The 16,502-nt window shown below is 54.8% G+C and overlaps 7 protein-coding genes across 7 annotated transcripts; 6 read left to right on the top strand and 1 right to left on the bottom strand.

Annotated features, from left to right (window-relative positions):
* Positions 1–255: 255 nt before the first annotated feature.
* M409DRAFT_67006 (uncharacterized protein) lies at positions 256–1,254 on the top strand (the record flags this gene model as incomplete). The annotated part of the gene is made up of 3 exons (XM_033817208.1): positions 256–539; positions 596–777; positions 836–1,254. 3 exons carry the CDS (start codon positions 256–258, stop codon positions 1,252–1,254), a joined length of 885 nt encoding a protein of 294 aa, XP_033666492.1.
* A 1,837-nt stretch (positions 1,255–3,091) lies between these two features.
* Positions 3,092–4,895, bottom strand: M409DRAFT_23895 (uncharacterized protein; the record flags this gene model as incomplete). The annotated part of the gene is made up of 3 exons (XM_033806993.1): positions 3,092–3,678; positions 3,735–4,293; positions 4,353–4,895. 3 exons carry the CDS (start codon positions 4,893–4,895, stop codon positions 3,092–3,094), a joined length of 1,689 nt encoding a protein of 562 aa, XP_033666491.1.
* A 1,062-nt stretch (positions 4,896–5,957) lies between these two features.
* M409DRAFT_23894 (uncharacterized protein) lies at positions 5,958–6,736 on the top strand (the record flags this gene model as incomplete). The annotated part of the gene is made up of 2 exons (XM_033806992.1): positions 5,958–5,991; positions 6,234–6,736. The coding sequence occupies 2 exons, from the start codon at positions 5,958–5,960 to the stop codon at positions 6,734–6,736; spliced, it is 537 nt and encodes a 178-aa protein (XP_033666490.1).
* A 717-nt stretch (positions 6,737–7,453) lies between these two features.
* On the top strand, positions 7,454–8,617 carry M409DRAFT_23893 (uncharacterized protein; the record flags this gene model as incomplete). Its single annotated transcript, XM_033806991.1, has 1 exon — positions 7,454–8,617. The coding sequence occupies one exon, from the start codon at positions 7,454–7,456 to the stop codon at positions 8,615–8,617; it is 1,164 nt and encodes a 387-aa protein (XP_033666489.1).
* A 660-nt stretch (positions 8,618–9,277) lies between these two features.
* M409DRAFT_55497 (uncharacterized protein) lies at positions 9,278–10,949 on the top strand (the record flags this gene model as incomplete). Its single annotated transcript, XM_033813022.1, has 3 exons — positions 9,278–10,180; positions 10,231–10,297; positions 10,351–10,949. 3 exons carry the CDS (start codon positions 9,278–9,280, stop codon positions 10,947–10,949), a joined length of 1,569 nt encoding a protein of 522 aa, XP_033666488.1.
* Positions 10,950–11,512: 563 nt separating this feature from the next.
* Positions 11,513–13,580, top strand: M409DRAFT_23891 (uncharacterized protein; the record flags this gene model as incomplete). The annotated part of the gene is made up of 2 exons (XM_033806990.1): positions 11,513–13,151; positions 13,201–13,580. The coding sequence occupies 2 exons, from the start codon at positions 11,513–11,515 to the stop codon at positions 13,578–13,580; spliced, it is 2,019 nt and encodes a 672-aa protein (XP_033666487.1).
* A 2,409-nt stretch (positions 13,581–15,989) lies between these two features.
* M409DRAFT_55495 (uncharacterized protein) lies at positions 15,990–16,391 on the top strand (the record flags this gene model as incomplete). Its single annotated transcript, XM_033813021.1, has 1 exon — positions 15,990–16,391. One exon carries the CDS (start codon positions 15,990–15,992, stop codon positions 16,389–16,391), a length of 402 nt encoding a protein of 133 aa, XP_033666486.1.
* Between the last annotated feature and the right edge of the window lie 111 nt (positions 16,392–16,502).

Below are 16,502 nucleotides of genomic sequence, written 5' to 3'. Positions count from 1 at the left end.
CCTATGCTCGCTCTCTTTGCTAATGGACCTCGCGAGTCGATGAGTCGCCAAGCTCGCCTCTCTTTCACTCGCGTTCAGGAATCGTTGAACCTAGTCGGTTTGGCCTACTTAGGGCTTGGGGAGCAACCTTTCTAGCCTGCATATAAGTATTGACTTCACCTACATGTATACCGGCTGAAGTGGGAGCTTGTCTTTTTCACATCGCCATTCCAGTCTCTGATTCTTCATCTACCCTATCTCATATTCAACAACAAAATGTCTCAACAAGTATGGCTCGTGACGGGATGCAGTTCCGGCTTCGGCGAACAGTTCATCAAGACCATCCTCGAACGCGGCGACAAGGCCATTGCCACTGCTCGCAAGATTGATTCCATCAAGCACCTTGCAGATCTCGGCGCTGCCACTTTGCAGCTGGATATGACCGACTCTGGACAACTCATGGATAAGAAGGTCAAGGAGGCTGTTGACATCTATGGCAAGATCGATGTTATCGTGCAGAACGCTGGATACGGATATATTGCTACTCTTGAAGATATTGAGTAAGGATTGAACCTGAAGCCTTCCAAAGTTGAGTGGTCGCTGATGGTTTTGACAGGGAGGACGCTCTCCTCAAGCAATTCGACACCCTTGTCTTTGGTGTGGTTCGCCTCACACAAGCCATCACTCCTTACTTCCGCAAACAAGGCTCTGGCCACATCGTTCTGGTCTCTTCACTTGCCAGTACCACGGCCATCCCAGCAGCCGGTCCCTACTCTGGAGCCAAAGCGGCTGTAGAATGTGCGATTTCCCAAATCTCGCCCACCTATTTTTCGAACAGCTAATGACACACGAACAGCCTTCATCAAATCCTACGCCCAAGAAGTCAAACCCGCCAACATCAAAGCCCTCATCCTCCAACCAGGCTCCTACCGCACCAACATCCGCGAAGTCACCCGCTTCAAAGAGAACCTCCCCAAATCCACCACCGAACACCAAGCCCTCTACGACAACGTCACCAAACTCATGGAAGCCACCCACGACACGCAGGAAGGCGACCCCCGACTTTTCTGCGAGCTGGCCTGGGATCTCGTCAAGGGGACCGGTGTCGCGGAGGGGAAAGAGATTCCCTTGGCGATTTCGACGGGTGGGGAGGCGGTGGATTATGAGTTGGCGAGGCGGGAGAAGGACTTGAAGGAGTTGCAGGAGTGGGAGGGCGTTGTGAGGAAGACGGATTTTCCCGGGGCGAAGAAGGGGTGGAGTTTGACTGAGATATAGAGGAGAGTGCCCACTTCTCCTTGTGGGAACTAACAAGATTGAAATGAAAACAGATGTACACTGATAGACCCCACTCAAACGTGTGATAGGATTTCTTAGGGGTGAAGATGTGAGAGCACGGATAATCCTCGGGCACACTCGTTTCTCTCCACCTTCTGTACTGCCGAGGGTACCTCATCAATCCTACAACCACTTTATCGCAACTTCTACCCCGACAACATCGATAAGGTCGGGCCAAAGCATGACGACACGGCCACGACGAGACGAGACGCTCATGGCGCGGGGTATCATACCCATAGCCGTGCAGATCGGCAACCTCACTGACTCTGATCTGATGGCAGTTCATCGTCTGGCGCTTCTTCGCCGGAGCAGGCACCTTCATGATCCTCTCCGCCGTTCCAATCTACATGACCGAAGCAGTTCCACCACGAAACCGCGGCATGCTCGTCGACATCCATGGCGCCGCTCTGCTCTTCGGGTATATGAGCGTCATCTGGGCCGGGTATGGATTCTACTTCTTCAAGAATCCTAACAATTGGCGAGCGATCTTCGCTCTACAAGCTACTTACCCGTTGATTGTGCTGTGCATGCTGCTATTCTTACCCGAATCGCCAAGATGGTTGATCTCGAAGGGGAGAGATCAGGAGGCGAGGAGGATCCTGGAGAGGCTGCATACTCCGCAAGAGGCAGAGGTCGAGTTTGAGCAGATCACGAGGCAGTTGGAGATTGATCGCAACCTTCCAAGCAGCTACATGTCCATGTTCAAGAAGAAGTCCTACCGCAAACGAAGCTGGCTGGCACTGGGAACGACCATGGGGATTCAGTTCTCAGGTACTCCATCCCTCCTCCCTCCCAACCATCAAATCCCCCTAACATCCCACCCCACAGGCATCCTCGTCATAAACAACTACCAACCCACCCTCTACGCAACCCTCGGCTACCAAACCGAGCGCCAACTCCTCCTAACCGGCGGCTGGATCACCCTCGCCTGGGGCAGCGGCATCATCGGCTGCTTCATCATCGACCGCCTCCCGCGCCCCAAACTCATCGCCAGCTCCCTCGCAGGCTGCATGGTCTGCCTGATCATCGTCGCAGCTTTGATCGCCAACTTCGTCCCTAGCGATAATGACGCCGCTCTGCAAGCCATCGTCGCGATGTTCTATATATATGTTGTCTTCTACGAAGCCGGGCTCGATGGCACGCAGTTTGCGTATCTGGGGGAGCTCTTTCCGACGCATTTGAGGGCGAAGGGGATGAATTTGGGCGTGGCGGGGATTTGTCTTATGAATATCGTGTGGTTGCAGTCGGCGCCGACGGGGATCGCGAATGCTGGGTGGAAGGTATGTCCTGAATTTCGGGTGGTTGATAGGGATGGGTTGACTGATGGCGGGTGTAGTATTTCCTCGCGTACATTATCCCGGGGTGTTTGACTTGTGTTGGGATCTGGTTGTAGTAAGCATCATCTTCCTCAAGATATCCAGGACTTTGAAGATACTGACCTCTGCCCAGCTTTCCGGATACTTGGGGCGTACCGTTGGAAGAGATCGCTGCTATGTTTGGGGTCAGTATACCCTCTCTCGAAGACCGCGTCCTCTTGAGCTGACTGTTGTGACCAGGATGCCGATGAGCTGAATCTTGTGCCTCAAACTGAGATAGGTGCAGGGACGGCAAAGTCCTCAGGGACAGAGCATGTCGACAGTACGGAATTGGAGGAGAAGGATAAAGAAGCAGCATAGACCAGGATGCTGAGTTAGAATGGTCCACGAGATCTTTACTCACTAACAGTAGATCACGGCACATCAGTAGATCAAGACCACCCCTTCACATATAGCCTTTCTCACACATGCCTCCTCCTCGCCCACTTAATCAAAAACTCCCTCCCCTCCAACCGATACGTATCCTCCTCGACATAATTCCCACCCTGGTCTTCCGTCTGCAACACCAAATTCGACCCCCTCCCATACCTCGGCCACACAGGAAGATCCACACCATTCGGATCCCCCCGATACACGAAATGGATCCACTGCGCACTCATCTGATCACTCAACCCCTCATACCCATCCCAAGGCCCCACGAACGCCGGATTATTGAACACGAACGCCACCTCGGAGAAATGCGCCACGCCTCTGTACGCGGGGCGTAGAGAGCCCGTGTAATCGGTAAACGTGGCGTTGGTGTTGTTGAGCCAGGAGCGGGTGTTGAAGCGGTAGATGTACGTGTCGTCGTGGTGTTGGGTGTACGCGCGGGCGTCGAAGAGGCGGGGCGCGTGGTAGAAGACGTCGCCGGCGATGGCGGCGCCGCGTTTGTATTGCCAGCCTTGGGAGGCGAAGCGTTCGGCGCCGGTGTTGAGGGGGATGCCTTGGGTGGGGTTGTCGGGGTAGAGACGCATGATTTCCTCGACGGTGGAGTTGGGGAAGCCCCAGCCTGGGGAGGAGGTCAGCTTTTTGATGTAGATATGTACTGAGTTGAAGATGACATACCTGTCTGCGTGGAGATGTACCACCTCGCATCCTCATCGGTATTCAGCACACCATCTGAAGGGGCGTTATCTGTTCCTTCATCCGAGTTGGTGCCATAGAGATGCGGGATATGTGCGGATCTTCCCTCTTCGAGCAGAATGCTGGGATAGTTTGGGATGACATCTCCATCAACAACGGGGTAGAAACTTGGTCCAGTGACAACGGAAGTGTTCAGAAATGGGTACAGCTCGGCGTACGGAATAGTTCGTAAGCAGGCAAGAGTATCGATGGCGTCTGTGCAGTTCACTTGCGACACCACCTTGTCGTATATAGGTTGGTACCAGTCACTGCTGTTATACCATGCAGTAGTGGCGCTGCCGGATTGTTGGATCGAGCGGTGGAAAAGACCATCCGAGCGACCACCATAAGTTAGAAGAAGTTGGCCGACGGCGAACGAGCCCGAGCTTTCGCCCCAGATGGTGACTTTTGACCTGTCGCCGCCGAAAGCAGAAATGTTCTCTTGGATCCAGACGAGTGCTTTGCGCATGTCGCGGAGGGAGAGGTTAGCCTGGCCGGCTCCCTATGCCACTGTTAGTGAGCTGATCTGATCCATCCGTATACATGTCTCTTGATACCTACCTGAACCTCCCTGCTATAGCGCATTCCCCACCCGCCCTTTCGATAGTTGATACTCGTTGCAACAATGGGCTTCCCAATTTCAACAGATCTCTGCACGATGTACGTCAAGTTGTAGTCAGGCCGGCTACTCGTGCCAGTCTGATAGCTCCCGCCATGTATCCATGTGACGACTGGCAGATTGCTGGCCTTGTTGATCCCAGCAGGTCGGATGACATTGATGCTCAAGCAATTCTCACCAACGCCGTAGGTAAAGGCGTCTGTAAAGTAGTCGGGACAAGCCTCGCTGTAGTTCTTTGCGTCGCGGACTCCTGCCCAGGTCTCGTTCATAGCTTGTGGAATGCGGAAGCGGTTCTGGTTGCTGGTATCTTGTGCGTATGGGATTCCAAGGAAGACATCTTGGTCGAAGTTGGGAAGATAGAGGCCTTCGTAGGTACCGTTCAATACTGTGACTTGGGGACTAGCCGAGTCTCTGCTCTTGAGATCGACGGCCAGGGCAGGAAATGCAGGAACAAGCAAAAGCGATAACATATCGAAACCCCTCATCTTGACAGAAGCGTACGAAATGCATGAAAGAAGACATGAAGTGAGATGTACCTACATGTCGCCTGTGCAACCCTCGCAGAACCCGAGCGTGCATCTTGGCAGCGGCGGGTAGGGTGCACTGCAGGAACTCGAGACTTGGCCGTCGGCCGGTACGTGTTGGTGGGTGTACTCGCCTAGCAAGACAGGCTCGGTCGATCTGAAGGCGCTCTTGGCACGATTGCGAGGTTTTGGTGCAGTCTGGCGGGCTCGCAGCATGCAGCACCGCAGAGCGGAGAAAGATAGGCCAGAGCCGGTATCTGGTGCAGAGGCATGGCTACGGTGGGCTATATATGTCTTGACTCGACTACGGCGTACTGATTATGAGATCTGCTGTGAGGAGATATCGGAGTTAGCTGAGGCAGGTTGAATGATCTGTTGCGGAATAGGCTCACGCATTTCGAAATCAATAAGGTGATGAAAGTGAAGCATCTGGTGATTTCAATGGGTCGATGTCAACAGTATGTCATCCTCGAGCACAGTGCCGAGTTTTCTTTCCCGTGAGCAGGGAGGCCGAGTCACGTGATTGTGGGCTACGCGACTTCCTCTTTCACGCCAATAGCAGAATGTGTGTGAATGAATTTGATGCTTCATTCTGGGTATCTCGGTGTAATTGATGGAGATTTGATTCAATTTAAATGTGATGACTAGGTAAATTGATCAAATGTTGGCGACGAGATGTCTCGACGCATAGGCCAATGATGGCGGAGAGCCCCCCAGATTTGTGACGCGCAGCAGCAGCCAGCCCCAGCCATCTCTTGATCGAGGGCAGGTCTTGCTTGCTGCTTGCTGCTGCTGCTGGCTGTTGCTAGCGCGCTGCCCTCGACGACCGCACTTCCACCCTCGACCTTCCTCCCGACTCCCTTTTCCTCACCACTCTCCACCACCCACTCCCATCCCATCTCACCCCCATCGTCTGCACTCCGCGACGACATTGTTACCACTGAATACTCTGCGCTCCGCCCCGCGACCGCACCACGCCTCTTGCGCCAAGCACTCTGTGTCCACCCGCCTCCACCTCTCGCAATGGCCGACACTCAGCCCAAGGAAGGCGACCAAGGTATGCCACCCCTCCCACGCCGGTCGCGTACACCCCCGTGAGCTCCGCGATGCGTTGGCGACGACACCCTTCCAAACCCGCCGTCGCCGATGAGCCTGTCGCGTCCCCAATGCCATCGCGATTGCTTAGTCATCGCGTCTCACTGTCCACCTGCTGTCCTAGTGTCTGCTGCTTCGAAACGCCATCCCTGTCCGTCTGCCTTCAGTACAGAACGCATGGCTAATGCCTTGTTTCACTTGCAGTCTCCTGGGCTTGGGGCTCGGGCAAGCCTGAAGGTCAGGTCGCCGAGGCCAAGGAGCAGGGCGACGTTACCATGACCACCAAGAACAACAACGAGGTCAAGAAGACGGGCGAGCCTGAGAACCCTGCGCTGCACATCGAGCGCGATGGCCACAACGTCGTCAAGAAGGCTTCAGAGGTCGAGGTAGAGGAGTCTGCCGACAAGAAAGACGAGAAGCCGGAGGACAAGAAGGATGATGAAGAGAAGAAGGAGAACGGCGACGCCGAGACTGGCGAGAAGCGCAAAGCTGAGGAGACCGCCGAGGAGAAGAAGGATGAAGAGGCAGATGCCAAGAAGCAAAAGACTGATGAAGAGCCCAAGGCCAACGGCGAGGCTCCCAAGAAGAAGGGCCGACCTGCCAAGAAGAATGGCGACGCCCCAAAGAAAGAGACCAAGAAGCGTGAGCCCAAGCGAGCTGCCACCGAGACGGGCGAGCCTCGACGATCCGGGCGCAACAGGTCGTAGTCGCCTTTACCCACCTTCTGCGCGTTCTTCAACTCAAGCGCGAATCGCCACCAGTGCAGCGGCGACAGAAAGACGGAAAGCGATCAGGCTTCATGGCGTGGATGGATTGTTTGTCGACTACGATGGATGGCACGGGCGTACTTTTGATGAGGGACTGCGGCAAAACGGAGGGCGGCGGTGGCAGGCAGGTTCCGAAACACAAAAGCCTCGTTATTGTTTGGGTATGCAACCGCTTCCTTCGTGTATTGTATAGTAGCTTCACTGCTATCCGTGTCCTTAGGTATGAAAAGATGTTTGTTCTGCGCTGTACAGAGTCCATTCATGTCACCGCGCCAAGCCGATCCGCTGCAGAGGGAATCTGGACTTCACTCGCTCCCCTTTGTCCGCACAACAGAGACATATCATTATGTGGAAACAATCACCCTTCAATGTGCTCACATTCTGTATAGTCTCGACAATAACATCGCGTGCGCTTATTGCTGTAGGATATGCACTTCACTTGCGCAGCTTCGACGATAGCAAGCGCTATTGTGAGCTTTCTATTGTGGTGAGAGAGTAGGCCCACGCAGGCTCATAGGACTTTATTCCTTCGTCTCTTCGTCAGTGATACAACACCTCACAACGCTTTCGTCTCGCGCCCTTTTCGTTCACATACGCAGAAAACAGTACTCCCAAGCGCAGGCCGCCCAAATTTCACATCATATCCCGTCAAGCAGCATGGCCTCACCACGATCATCCCCAGCTCTCGACGACGCTCCCTGCTCTCCAACGGCTGCTGGACAGCCTGGATCCTCGCAGGTTTGCGGGGATAGCAGCAAGAACCGGCCCCTCGGCAACGAGGTGGCATTTTTCAACCATCGGGCGGCCCACAAGGCGCTTCAGGGGCTCAGAGAAGCCACGGCGAGGCAGTACACCGCCAAGAACATCGAGCACTCGGACGCGCTGGAGACCAGAACTGCGGCCGCGGCGCGTCATTCGCGTTCCCGGGAGAAGCGCAAGCACTACCGCTGGGTGATGGTGAACGCATGGCTCCATGTGAGCGAGGATCAGGAGCAAGGCATTGGCGGCAGCAACGACGAGCAGTGGGAATTGGAGACGGCGTCCAACGTCTCAGAACCAAACTCACTCTTCGACGAGAACGTCATGTCAGCGAAGGAGAAACACAAATCCGCCAAAGAGGCCGTCACCACCATCTGGGAGGAGATGCGAGCCATCCGTACGCAACTCAACCAATACAACCGCATGATTGCCGATCTGGAGAAGCAGTACCCCGAGCTTGGAGGCCACCACATGGGCAAACACCGCGGCACCAAACGCAAGGCCGAATCGACCTCTGACGAGAAGAACGAAGCCGAAGCACCACCAGCGAAGCGAGCCAAATCAACCATCCCCGACAAACATCAGAAGGCCGTAGACGACTGGCACAAGACCTGCACGACCGTTCTGAAAGCCCACGGCGAACTCAAAGAATTCCCAGCACCCATCGCATGGGATTGCGCTTCCCGCGAGATCTGCAACCGCAACCATCCAGACCTCAACAGCCCGACCGCCCGTGTCCTCCGCGCCTGCGAGCACAACATCCGCGAGGCCTGTGACCATCTCACAAAGCGCGAGCTGAAGCAGTACATGACCATGTTCCACCCCGACAAATTCTCGGCGGTTCAGCAGGATGACAAGCGCAAGGCGTGGCAGCTCATGACGAACGAAGTGTTTGTCGTGCTGAGCGAGATGTTTGAGAAGAAGGATGATGATGATGAGACGACTCGGGCGGGTTCTACGACGACGACGACGACGCAGAAAAAGAAGAAGAGCACGAATTGCACGTGCGGCTTTGAGAGGGGTGATCCGACGGCGACGGGCTGTACGTGTCGGTTTGATTAGGCGAGGACTTCAGATGATGTTGCGAAGATGAAGAGATTGCGCGGGTTGCTGTGGTATTGTACAGGCGCGAGAAAACGATGTGGGCGATGAGATGACATGGAAGGGATATGGTTCGCAGCTTCCTAAATCGGAAAGGAAGGCTTGAAGTGCTCGCCATAGCTTGGCCAGATAATGCCATTGGAGCTTTTGCCGATAAACATCCCGGCACGCACACGACTCCTCATCACAAGCTGTAGCAAGCACTTTCTCAAGGCAAGCTTGTCGGTTGAGAGTGGGCGAGGGCTTGGTACTCTGGGGTCGATTGGTTCGGCCTTGGGCTGTATGCTAGATAGGCAAAGGAACTGCTTTCGAAGCACCGCGCGGTGGCAAAGGGACTTGGCATGGCTTTTGCTTTATCGTGCAGATCATTCCACCTTTTTGCTCTCAATGTAACCGTGTGTATGTGGCGACTACTTGCTGGGAGATAGTGAGGTCCCGCAGTACCCTCTCTCTCTCGCGGCGCAACGTTGAGTGCAGGTGGGTAGAGAGCGAAATGCCGAAGTGGTGGGCGTATAAGATTGAGACGACTCCCGTACCTCACGAAACTCGTCTCGTCTTTCGTGCCGGTTATACTTTCGTACTTCAACCTTTTGTCGTACTCGACATATTTGGATCGTCAAGATGGGCCTCCCAGAAACAGACGAGAAGCACGTCTCGGTCCAACAAACCACCTCCAACGACTCATCGCCACCCCGATCCCACTCCGTCAACGTCGAAACCCACCAAGTCCAACTCAAAGACGTCGACGAAGCGGCCAAGTTCGTCGCCGGTTTCCATGGCACCATCACGGAAGAAGACAGCCTGCGTGTGCGCCGCAAAATCGACCTGCACATGCTGCCACTGATGATGATCCTGTACTTCGTCCAGTTCACCGATAAGACTACGCTTGGTTCGTCGTCCATTCTCGGGATTCGACAGGACAATCATCTTTCGCAGTCGCAGTACAACTGGCTGGGTACGATCTTCTACCTGTCGTATCTCGTCTTTGAATGGCCGCAGAGTCTGGGATTGCAGAAGTTCCCGCCGGGGAAGTGGATGGCGGGGAATATTCTCTGTTGGGGCGTTGTGCTGTGCGCTCATGCGGGTTGTCATAGCTTTGCTGGTTTGTTCGTCTGTCGCTTCTTGCTGGGTGTCTGCGAAGGCTCCATCACCGCTGGCTTCCTCATCGTGACGAGTATGTTCTACACGCACGCTGAAGCCACACGAAGAGTCGGATACTGGTTTCTCATGAACGGCACGGCGCAGATCTTTAGCGGCTTCGTGTCGTTTGGAGTATACCACGTGGATCCGAGTGTCATTGCCCCGTGGAAGCTGTTCATGATCATCACCGGACTGATCACGCTGATTGTGGGAACCTGCTTCTGGTTCTTCATTCCGGATTCTCCGATCAAGGCGAGGTTTCTGACCAAGGAGGAGAAGATCATTGCCGTGGAAAGGTTGAGAAACCAAAGTACTGGTGTGAAGAACAAAACCTGGAAGAGGGAGCAGTTCATCGAGGCGTTGACGGATTGGAAACCGTGGGCTGTGGGTGTCGTCTTTCGCCGTCTGGGAGCGATTGCTGACTTCTTGATTAGTTCGCCTTGTTTGCAGCGTTGGGCAATATCTCGAATTCACTTACCAACATGACGCAGCTGATCATCAGTGAGTATAGCCAAGTGACGGCACAGAACGCAATGTCTGACATTCTCTGGCAGAATCCTTCGGCTTCACCACCGAACAGACCACTCTGCTTGCGGTGGTTCCCGGAGTAATCGAGATCATCACCATCTACACCTCAGTGCTCGTCGTCAAGAAGTTTCCCAACTCTCGAGCATACGTCGGCGCATGCTACTCCATCCCCAACATTGTATCTGGAGTCTTGCTGATCAGCTTGCCGTGGTCCTGCAAGGGCGGCCTTCTCTTCGCCATGTACCTGGGAGGATGGGGAACACCCAGCTTCGTCCTGGCTCTATCCTGGTGCGCGGCAACCAACACCGGCCACACGAAGAAGACCACCACGAATGCCATGCTGCTGGTCGGATACTGCCTGGGCAACCTGCTGAGTCCGCAGATGTGGCAGGCCAAGTACGCTCCTCGATACTACATCCCATGGGGCATCATCCTGGGCGCGTACGTCGTGAATCCGATCATCTTGATCTTGATCAGATATTACTTGAACAAGGAGAACAAGCGTAGGGATGAGCTGGGCCATGAGAAGGTGGAGAAGTATTTGGATGAGAATGGGGATGAGATTGATCCTACGTTTTTGGATGTTACGGATCGGAAGAACATGGCTTTCAGGTATCCGTTGTAGAAGTAAAGCGGGTAGCTGTCGCCGGTAGACCCTTGATCCGCATGGTGATGGCGTAGGAAGCAGATAGACGTAAATGTATTCTCTCGAGGCGGCGCTGATAAGAGGGCGAGCTGATATCCATTCTCGTTGTCCGGTCTCTGGTTTCCTTGAGGATGAATTCGCTGATTCAAAAACCTTGACCCTCGCCAAGTGGTTAGTAAAATCCCTTCGCGGATTGGCAGTCGAGCGCATGTGAAGGAGAAGAAGAAGTGCATGTGAGTGAGTGAGCAGAGGAAGATTTGGCGGCTCGTGGTAGCGTCTCGGCCGACGGGAGCACCCGAGGATCCCTGCAAGCGGGCGCGTGCATCGTCACTTCTGAATGGAATGCCGCCCCGGGCTCGACTGTCTCCAACACAACAAAGACGCCGCCTTCCACTTGACACCACCCTCGATCCGACGACAACCTCCGCCAACCGACGACCGAAATATCTCAATCCATCCCAATATCATCAACGACGACGACCTCGTACACGCGCCGAACAGCTACCTCCACCTCCACCACCTTCTGCCAGGCGGCCGCGACCATGAGCGCATCGCCAGCTCAGGCGCCGTCAGGCCCCAACTCCGTCACCCCTACCACGGGAGGGCCACCGGCGCAGATGATGCGCAAGAAGCCGCCGGTCAACATCTTCAACAACAGCAAGAAGAAGCCGCTCAAGCGACCGCCAGGCCAGCGACCTGCTGCTCCCGGCCAGGCACCAAATGGAGCTCGCCCAACCCCTCTCCAGCAACAACCGCCAGTCCGTCCTCCTACACCTTCGCTCAATGGCAATGTATCCGCCGCGCCACCAGCAGCCGACGAGAATGAATACACCGACTATCCCATCGTCATCTCCAAGCGCGCCCTGAATGCGGCTGGCCAGCGCTTCCATGCCCTCAAGTTCCACAGTCGTAAGAATGAGAAGGGCGAGATCATCGAAATCAATCCCTTCGACGAGTCCCAGTTTGTCAAGCCGCTGCGCCTCCACCGCCGTTATGCGCGTGACAAGATGGAGGTCGCCGAGCAATCAGATGCAGCTGGCGGCGTGGACGACAAGGAGCGCGAAGTCATGAATGCGCGCCGAGCTGAACGCCAGGCCGAGCGGGAAGAGAATCAAAAGCTGATTGCGCCGACTGGAGGCGACACAAACAGGCCCATGAAAAAGAAGCAGCAGAAGAAGGTCGAGGAGGGCAGAGATGAGAGCAACCCAGCTCGACAGAAGCGACAAAAGCTGCGATACGAGGAAGCACGTCCGTGGCATTTGGAGGACTTTGAAGGCAAGAACGTCTGGGTCGGCAGCTACGAAGAGGCACTCTCAGAACGCAGCATCATGTTACAGCCCGATGTCAACGTCTTCCGCATGGTGCCTGTCGAGAAGTGGTACCGCTTTATCGAGACGAACAAGGTCAGGACCATGGACCCGGAAGAGGCCGAGAAGATCATGCAGAAGAAGTTTGGCGTGGGCAGATGGGGCTTGAATACACAGAAGGCGAACGACGAGCACCGGCGCGAGGAGGCTGTTGCACGTATCAAGGCTGCCCGCCAAGCCAAGCGCGAGGAAGATGACGATCGACGCGCTTTCGGTGGCGACGATGGTGACTTTCAAGCCGACAGAGACATGCTCGACATGGAGTTCAAGGACGAGTTTCAAGATGACGATGAAGGCATGCTCTTTCAGGGAGACGAGGGCGAGGATGAGAAGGAGATCGAGCAGAAGATCTGGCTAGAGATGCGGAATGCTGGACTTGGTGGCACTGGTGTCAAGGATGAAGATCTCGACCCTGAGGAAGAAGAGCGACGAAAGGCCGAAGAAGAGCGCGAAGAGAAGGACAAGACAAAGCAACTGCGCAAGCAACTCATGAAGAAAGAGCACCAGATCCAGTACGGCAGCGATGACGAAGAGTTCGACTCAGACGACAGCGACGAAGAGGACCAGCGCAAGAAGGAGGAACAGGAGAAGGAAGAGGCAGCCAAAAAGGCTGGTCAGGTCAATGGCGACAAATCTGGTTCGTCGACTCGAGGAACGAACACTCCCTCTGGACGACCCGAGAAGCGTCCTGGCTCGACATTGGGCAAACGGCCTGGCTCCCCAGACGTCTCTGATCTCAGTGGCAACGAATCGAGCCGCAAGAAGATCAAGAGTGCGAATGGTGCAGCCACCGCTCCAGGTCGTGCTTTATCTCGTAAGTTTCTCGTCTGGCTCATCTTGAATCATGTACTGACTCTTTACAGCGGATATGGCCAAGAAGAAGATTCGATCAGGAGGCGGCAGTGGCAGTGGTAGTGACACGGACACATCTCGCGGCCGCCCCAAGATCAAGCTCAAGAACAGCCCGCCAGGCTCTCCCTCCTCCAACACTCCAAATGGTTCACGATCTGGAACCCCAGCTGGTGGCAGCCGTGCTCAAAGCGCGAAGCCCAATGGCGGCGCCAAGGCGTTCCCAACACTCGAAGAGGTCCGCGCTGCCATTCCGCCCGATGGAATCGAGATCAAGACTCTTGTTGGCATGTTCAAGACTCAAGTAGCTGGACGAAGTGGCGAGTTCATCGCTTTGGTCAAAGCCGCTGGCATCCAGAACAAGACGAATGGGAGGATTATGCAGAAGACCTAGCCTGCCTCTGATGACAACTTTCCGACCCCCGCTGAGATTATCTCTTTCGTTCCAGGCCAGGGAATCGAGGTCTCGTCAGTCATGGAACACTTTGCCGGGAGATTCGAGCATCGAATGGCGGATTTCCACGCTTTGCTCAATCGCGCTTGCGTATTCGTCTGGCCACTCGGCTCTGACGCTCTGAGACTTCGGCCCAGGACTTTTCGCTCTACTACACCACTGAGGTTCGCTATGAGAGGCCCACGATGGTAGCGGGGTTTGTGTGGCTGCGAGGTCAATGCGTTGTGGATTAGTCAACTGGGTCCCATCAAAATTCGTCCCTCATATCAGGTCTTGTGATAGTCTAGGAAATGACATTGGCTCCACAATATTGCGGACTTCAATCATTATTTCACATACCGATGGTGATGTGCAGTGGTGCTAACAGTCGCAGAAAGAACTATAGCCACGACACGGCTTTCATAACCTGATTACTCGACCAGGTCAAACTTGGCTGGATTGGATCCCGGTAAGTCCAATACTCAAGACTTACGCCGAACACAGGTGAATAGCCGCTGTATCTAAAATTTACAACAGCACCAGTCCGATGACTGTTTCCGACGAGCCTCGAGATTCCTGAACTGCCTTCTTCAGACACGGAGAACCCAAGTATAGCAACGGCTACCTGCGTCGGCGCCCTCCACGTTTGAGCACAATCCCATTGTGTGGAGACACGGGCTGGTGCTGAGCGACTTATCAGACCCGCTCTTGAACGAGAATCTCTCCGCATTCAAAGACACGTCCTTATCCTGATTGAACCTCCTCGCAGTCAACGCTTTTCCCAAGAGACGGTGGTACACGACGTGCTGACCATGCATCTACGACCACCGTTTCAGATACTCGTAGCTGCATCTGTCTTCCGCAAGCTTTGCTGCTTATAGAGGGAACACTTACCACAGGCTACGAATGCCTTGTGGCCTCATCAATGCGGCCGAGCTGCGTGTTACCCGATCTCATGTCGTGGTGCATGGGGAGGTTATTCTGAGCGTTCCCCGTGGTGCCTGACATGGGTCTGCTTGCATGGCCGGCAGGGATGATGACGCTGTTCTCGATGCTTACTCGTGGACAAGCTTCCCGAAGGCTGGTTAGATTGAAGAAGTGCGTCCGTCTTGATGAATGGCTAACAATGAGTCGGTGGTGGTCAGTTCACTCAAAGCTCTGGGCATGAACACCGATGCGATCCATGCCTGGAGACTGCATTGCAGCTGTCAGCCCTGTGACGAAAGACTAAGGCGTGGAAGTTTCATATGTTCCTCTGGCAACGGACTTCAGCAATCCGGACAAGGCCCTCGACTCTCATCAATAAGGCAGCCAGCAGCAAAAGCCACGCATGCGTCGCGAAACTCCTCAGGCCCAACCGTCTTCAACCCTTGAGCCATAGCTTACGACGTGCAGCCACCAGCCGCAGCAACAAGGGCACAATATCTTGGCATCATACGCCACGGACCTGGCTTCTCGCAGGTACGCTCGTGCATTGATTTGTCCCAAAGCACGATCAGTCTACCGCCAACGTAATGCGCCTGCAATGCTGGGTTACACCACATATGTTTCTTCCGATGCTTCGGGCTTCTGGACCCAATTGGCATGGAATACGAAGGCCAAACACGTTGATGGCTCCACCGCATCACACTGCATGTTTGCGGGATAATACGAACGCAACGCACCTACAGCGGTATGCACTACGCCCTGCCGCCAGCAATTGCTCAGCTATAACAGACGCCTCCCACGGGACTGAATCACTGGTACCGACCTCTCGAATCTTGAAACACCCGACATTGCGTGGACAGACGAGTGCGGGAAGAAGACCTTATTATACTACTGCACGCTCCCCGGTGCGTTCGTTGCTATGCCGGGAGCGCGTGCGAATGGCTTCTTGCTATCCGATACCCCATGTCGTGGGGACCCGAACGCAGCTGCTTGACTCTGGCTTCACTTCCCCGGCCACTCAGTTTTCGACCCTGGCTTGTGCTGCACGTGCATAATTTCTAGCGGGCGTTGGACTTGATGTTACTTTTGGTGGATGAATGAGTCGGTGAAGAATATATCACTGTGGGCTTGCGCGGCCAAGATGCTCGGCCTGGGGAATAGTGTGCCTGGGCTAGCTTGAATACATTGCTTGGTCTTCTTTTACTGTGGTCACGACAGAAAAAAGGTCTTGTGATTGCTTGTTGGCGTTGTTCAATTGAAGGTATGCACATGCTCGACATATGCCATGATGTGGAGTCATTTGACTAATTGAACATATAACAGCCCCAAAACATCAACAACAACCTCCACACACTCGTCAACAACTTTGTCAACAACACCACACCTCAGACAGCAACACTCACCCACCCACCAAAACCACTCTCAACAACACGACCTCACAAGATGCGTCCCTCCCTCACCCTCAGCACCGCCCTCGCGGCCACGATCTACCTCCTCGCCTCACCAATCTCCGCCTCACCTGTCCAAGCCCGCGCCGCAGCGACCGTCTACGAATACATGTCGGCAACCACAGCATCCATCACCCCAGCCACCGCGTCATCCAACGTCCCATGCTCCAACGCCACCATCACCGACAAAGCCGACTGTCCCTCCGGCTGCACCGCCGCTCCCATCGCGGGCGCCCTCGGTGTCGCGACAGACTCCTGGTCGTGTATTTCGAAGCCAGCGGAGACATCTTGGACGAGCGTCAAGGCCACGAGTACCTGCTCACCTGGTTCGGCTGTGACAACGTACAGCCTTTATGGAGGACAGACGGAGCTGGGATGCAAAGCCACGGCGTCATGAACGGCGGGACAGGGCTGATGGATGAGGTTTTGTTTGAATGAGCGATGATATATGGGTTACGATGGGATGTTCTTCTTTCTCAATGGAATGGATGTACGGAGGAAAAGCGAC

Source organism: Zasmidium cellare (genome assembly GCF_010093935.1).
Source record: "Zasmidium cellare ATCC 36951 unplaced genomic scaffold M409scaffold_21, whole genome shotgun sequence".
Taxonomy (NCBI): Eukaryota; Fungi; Ascomycota; class Dothideomycetes; order Mycosphaerellales; family Mycosphaerellaceae; genus Zasmidium; species Zasmidium cellare.
This window is presented reverse-complemented; position numbering and strand designations above follow the sequence as displayed.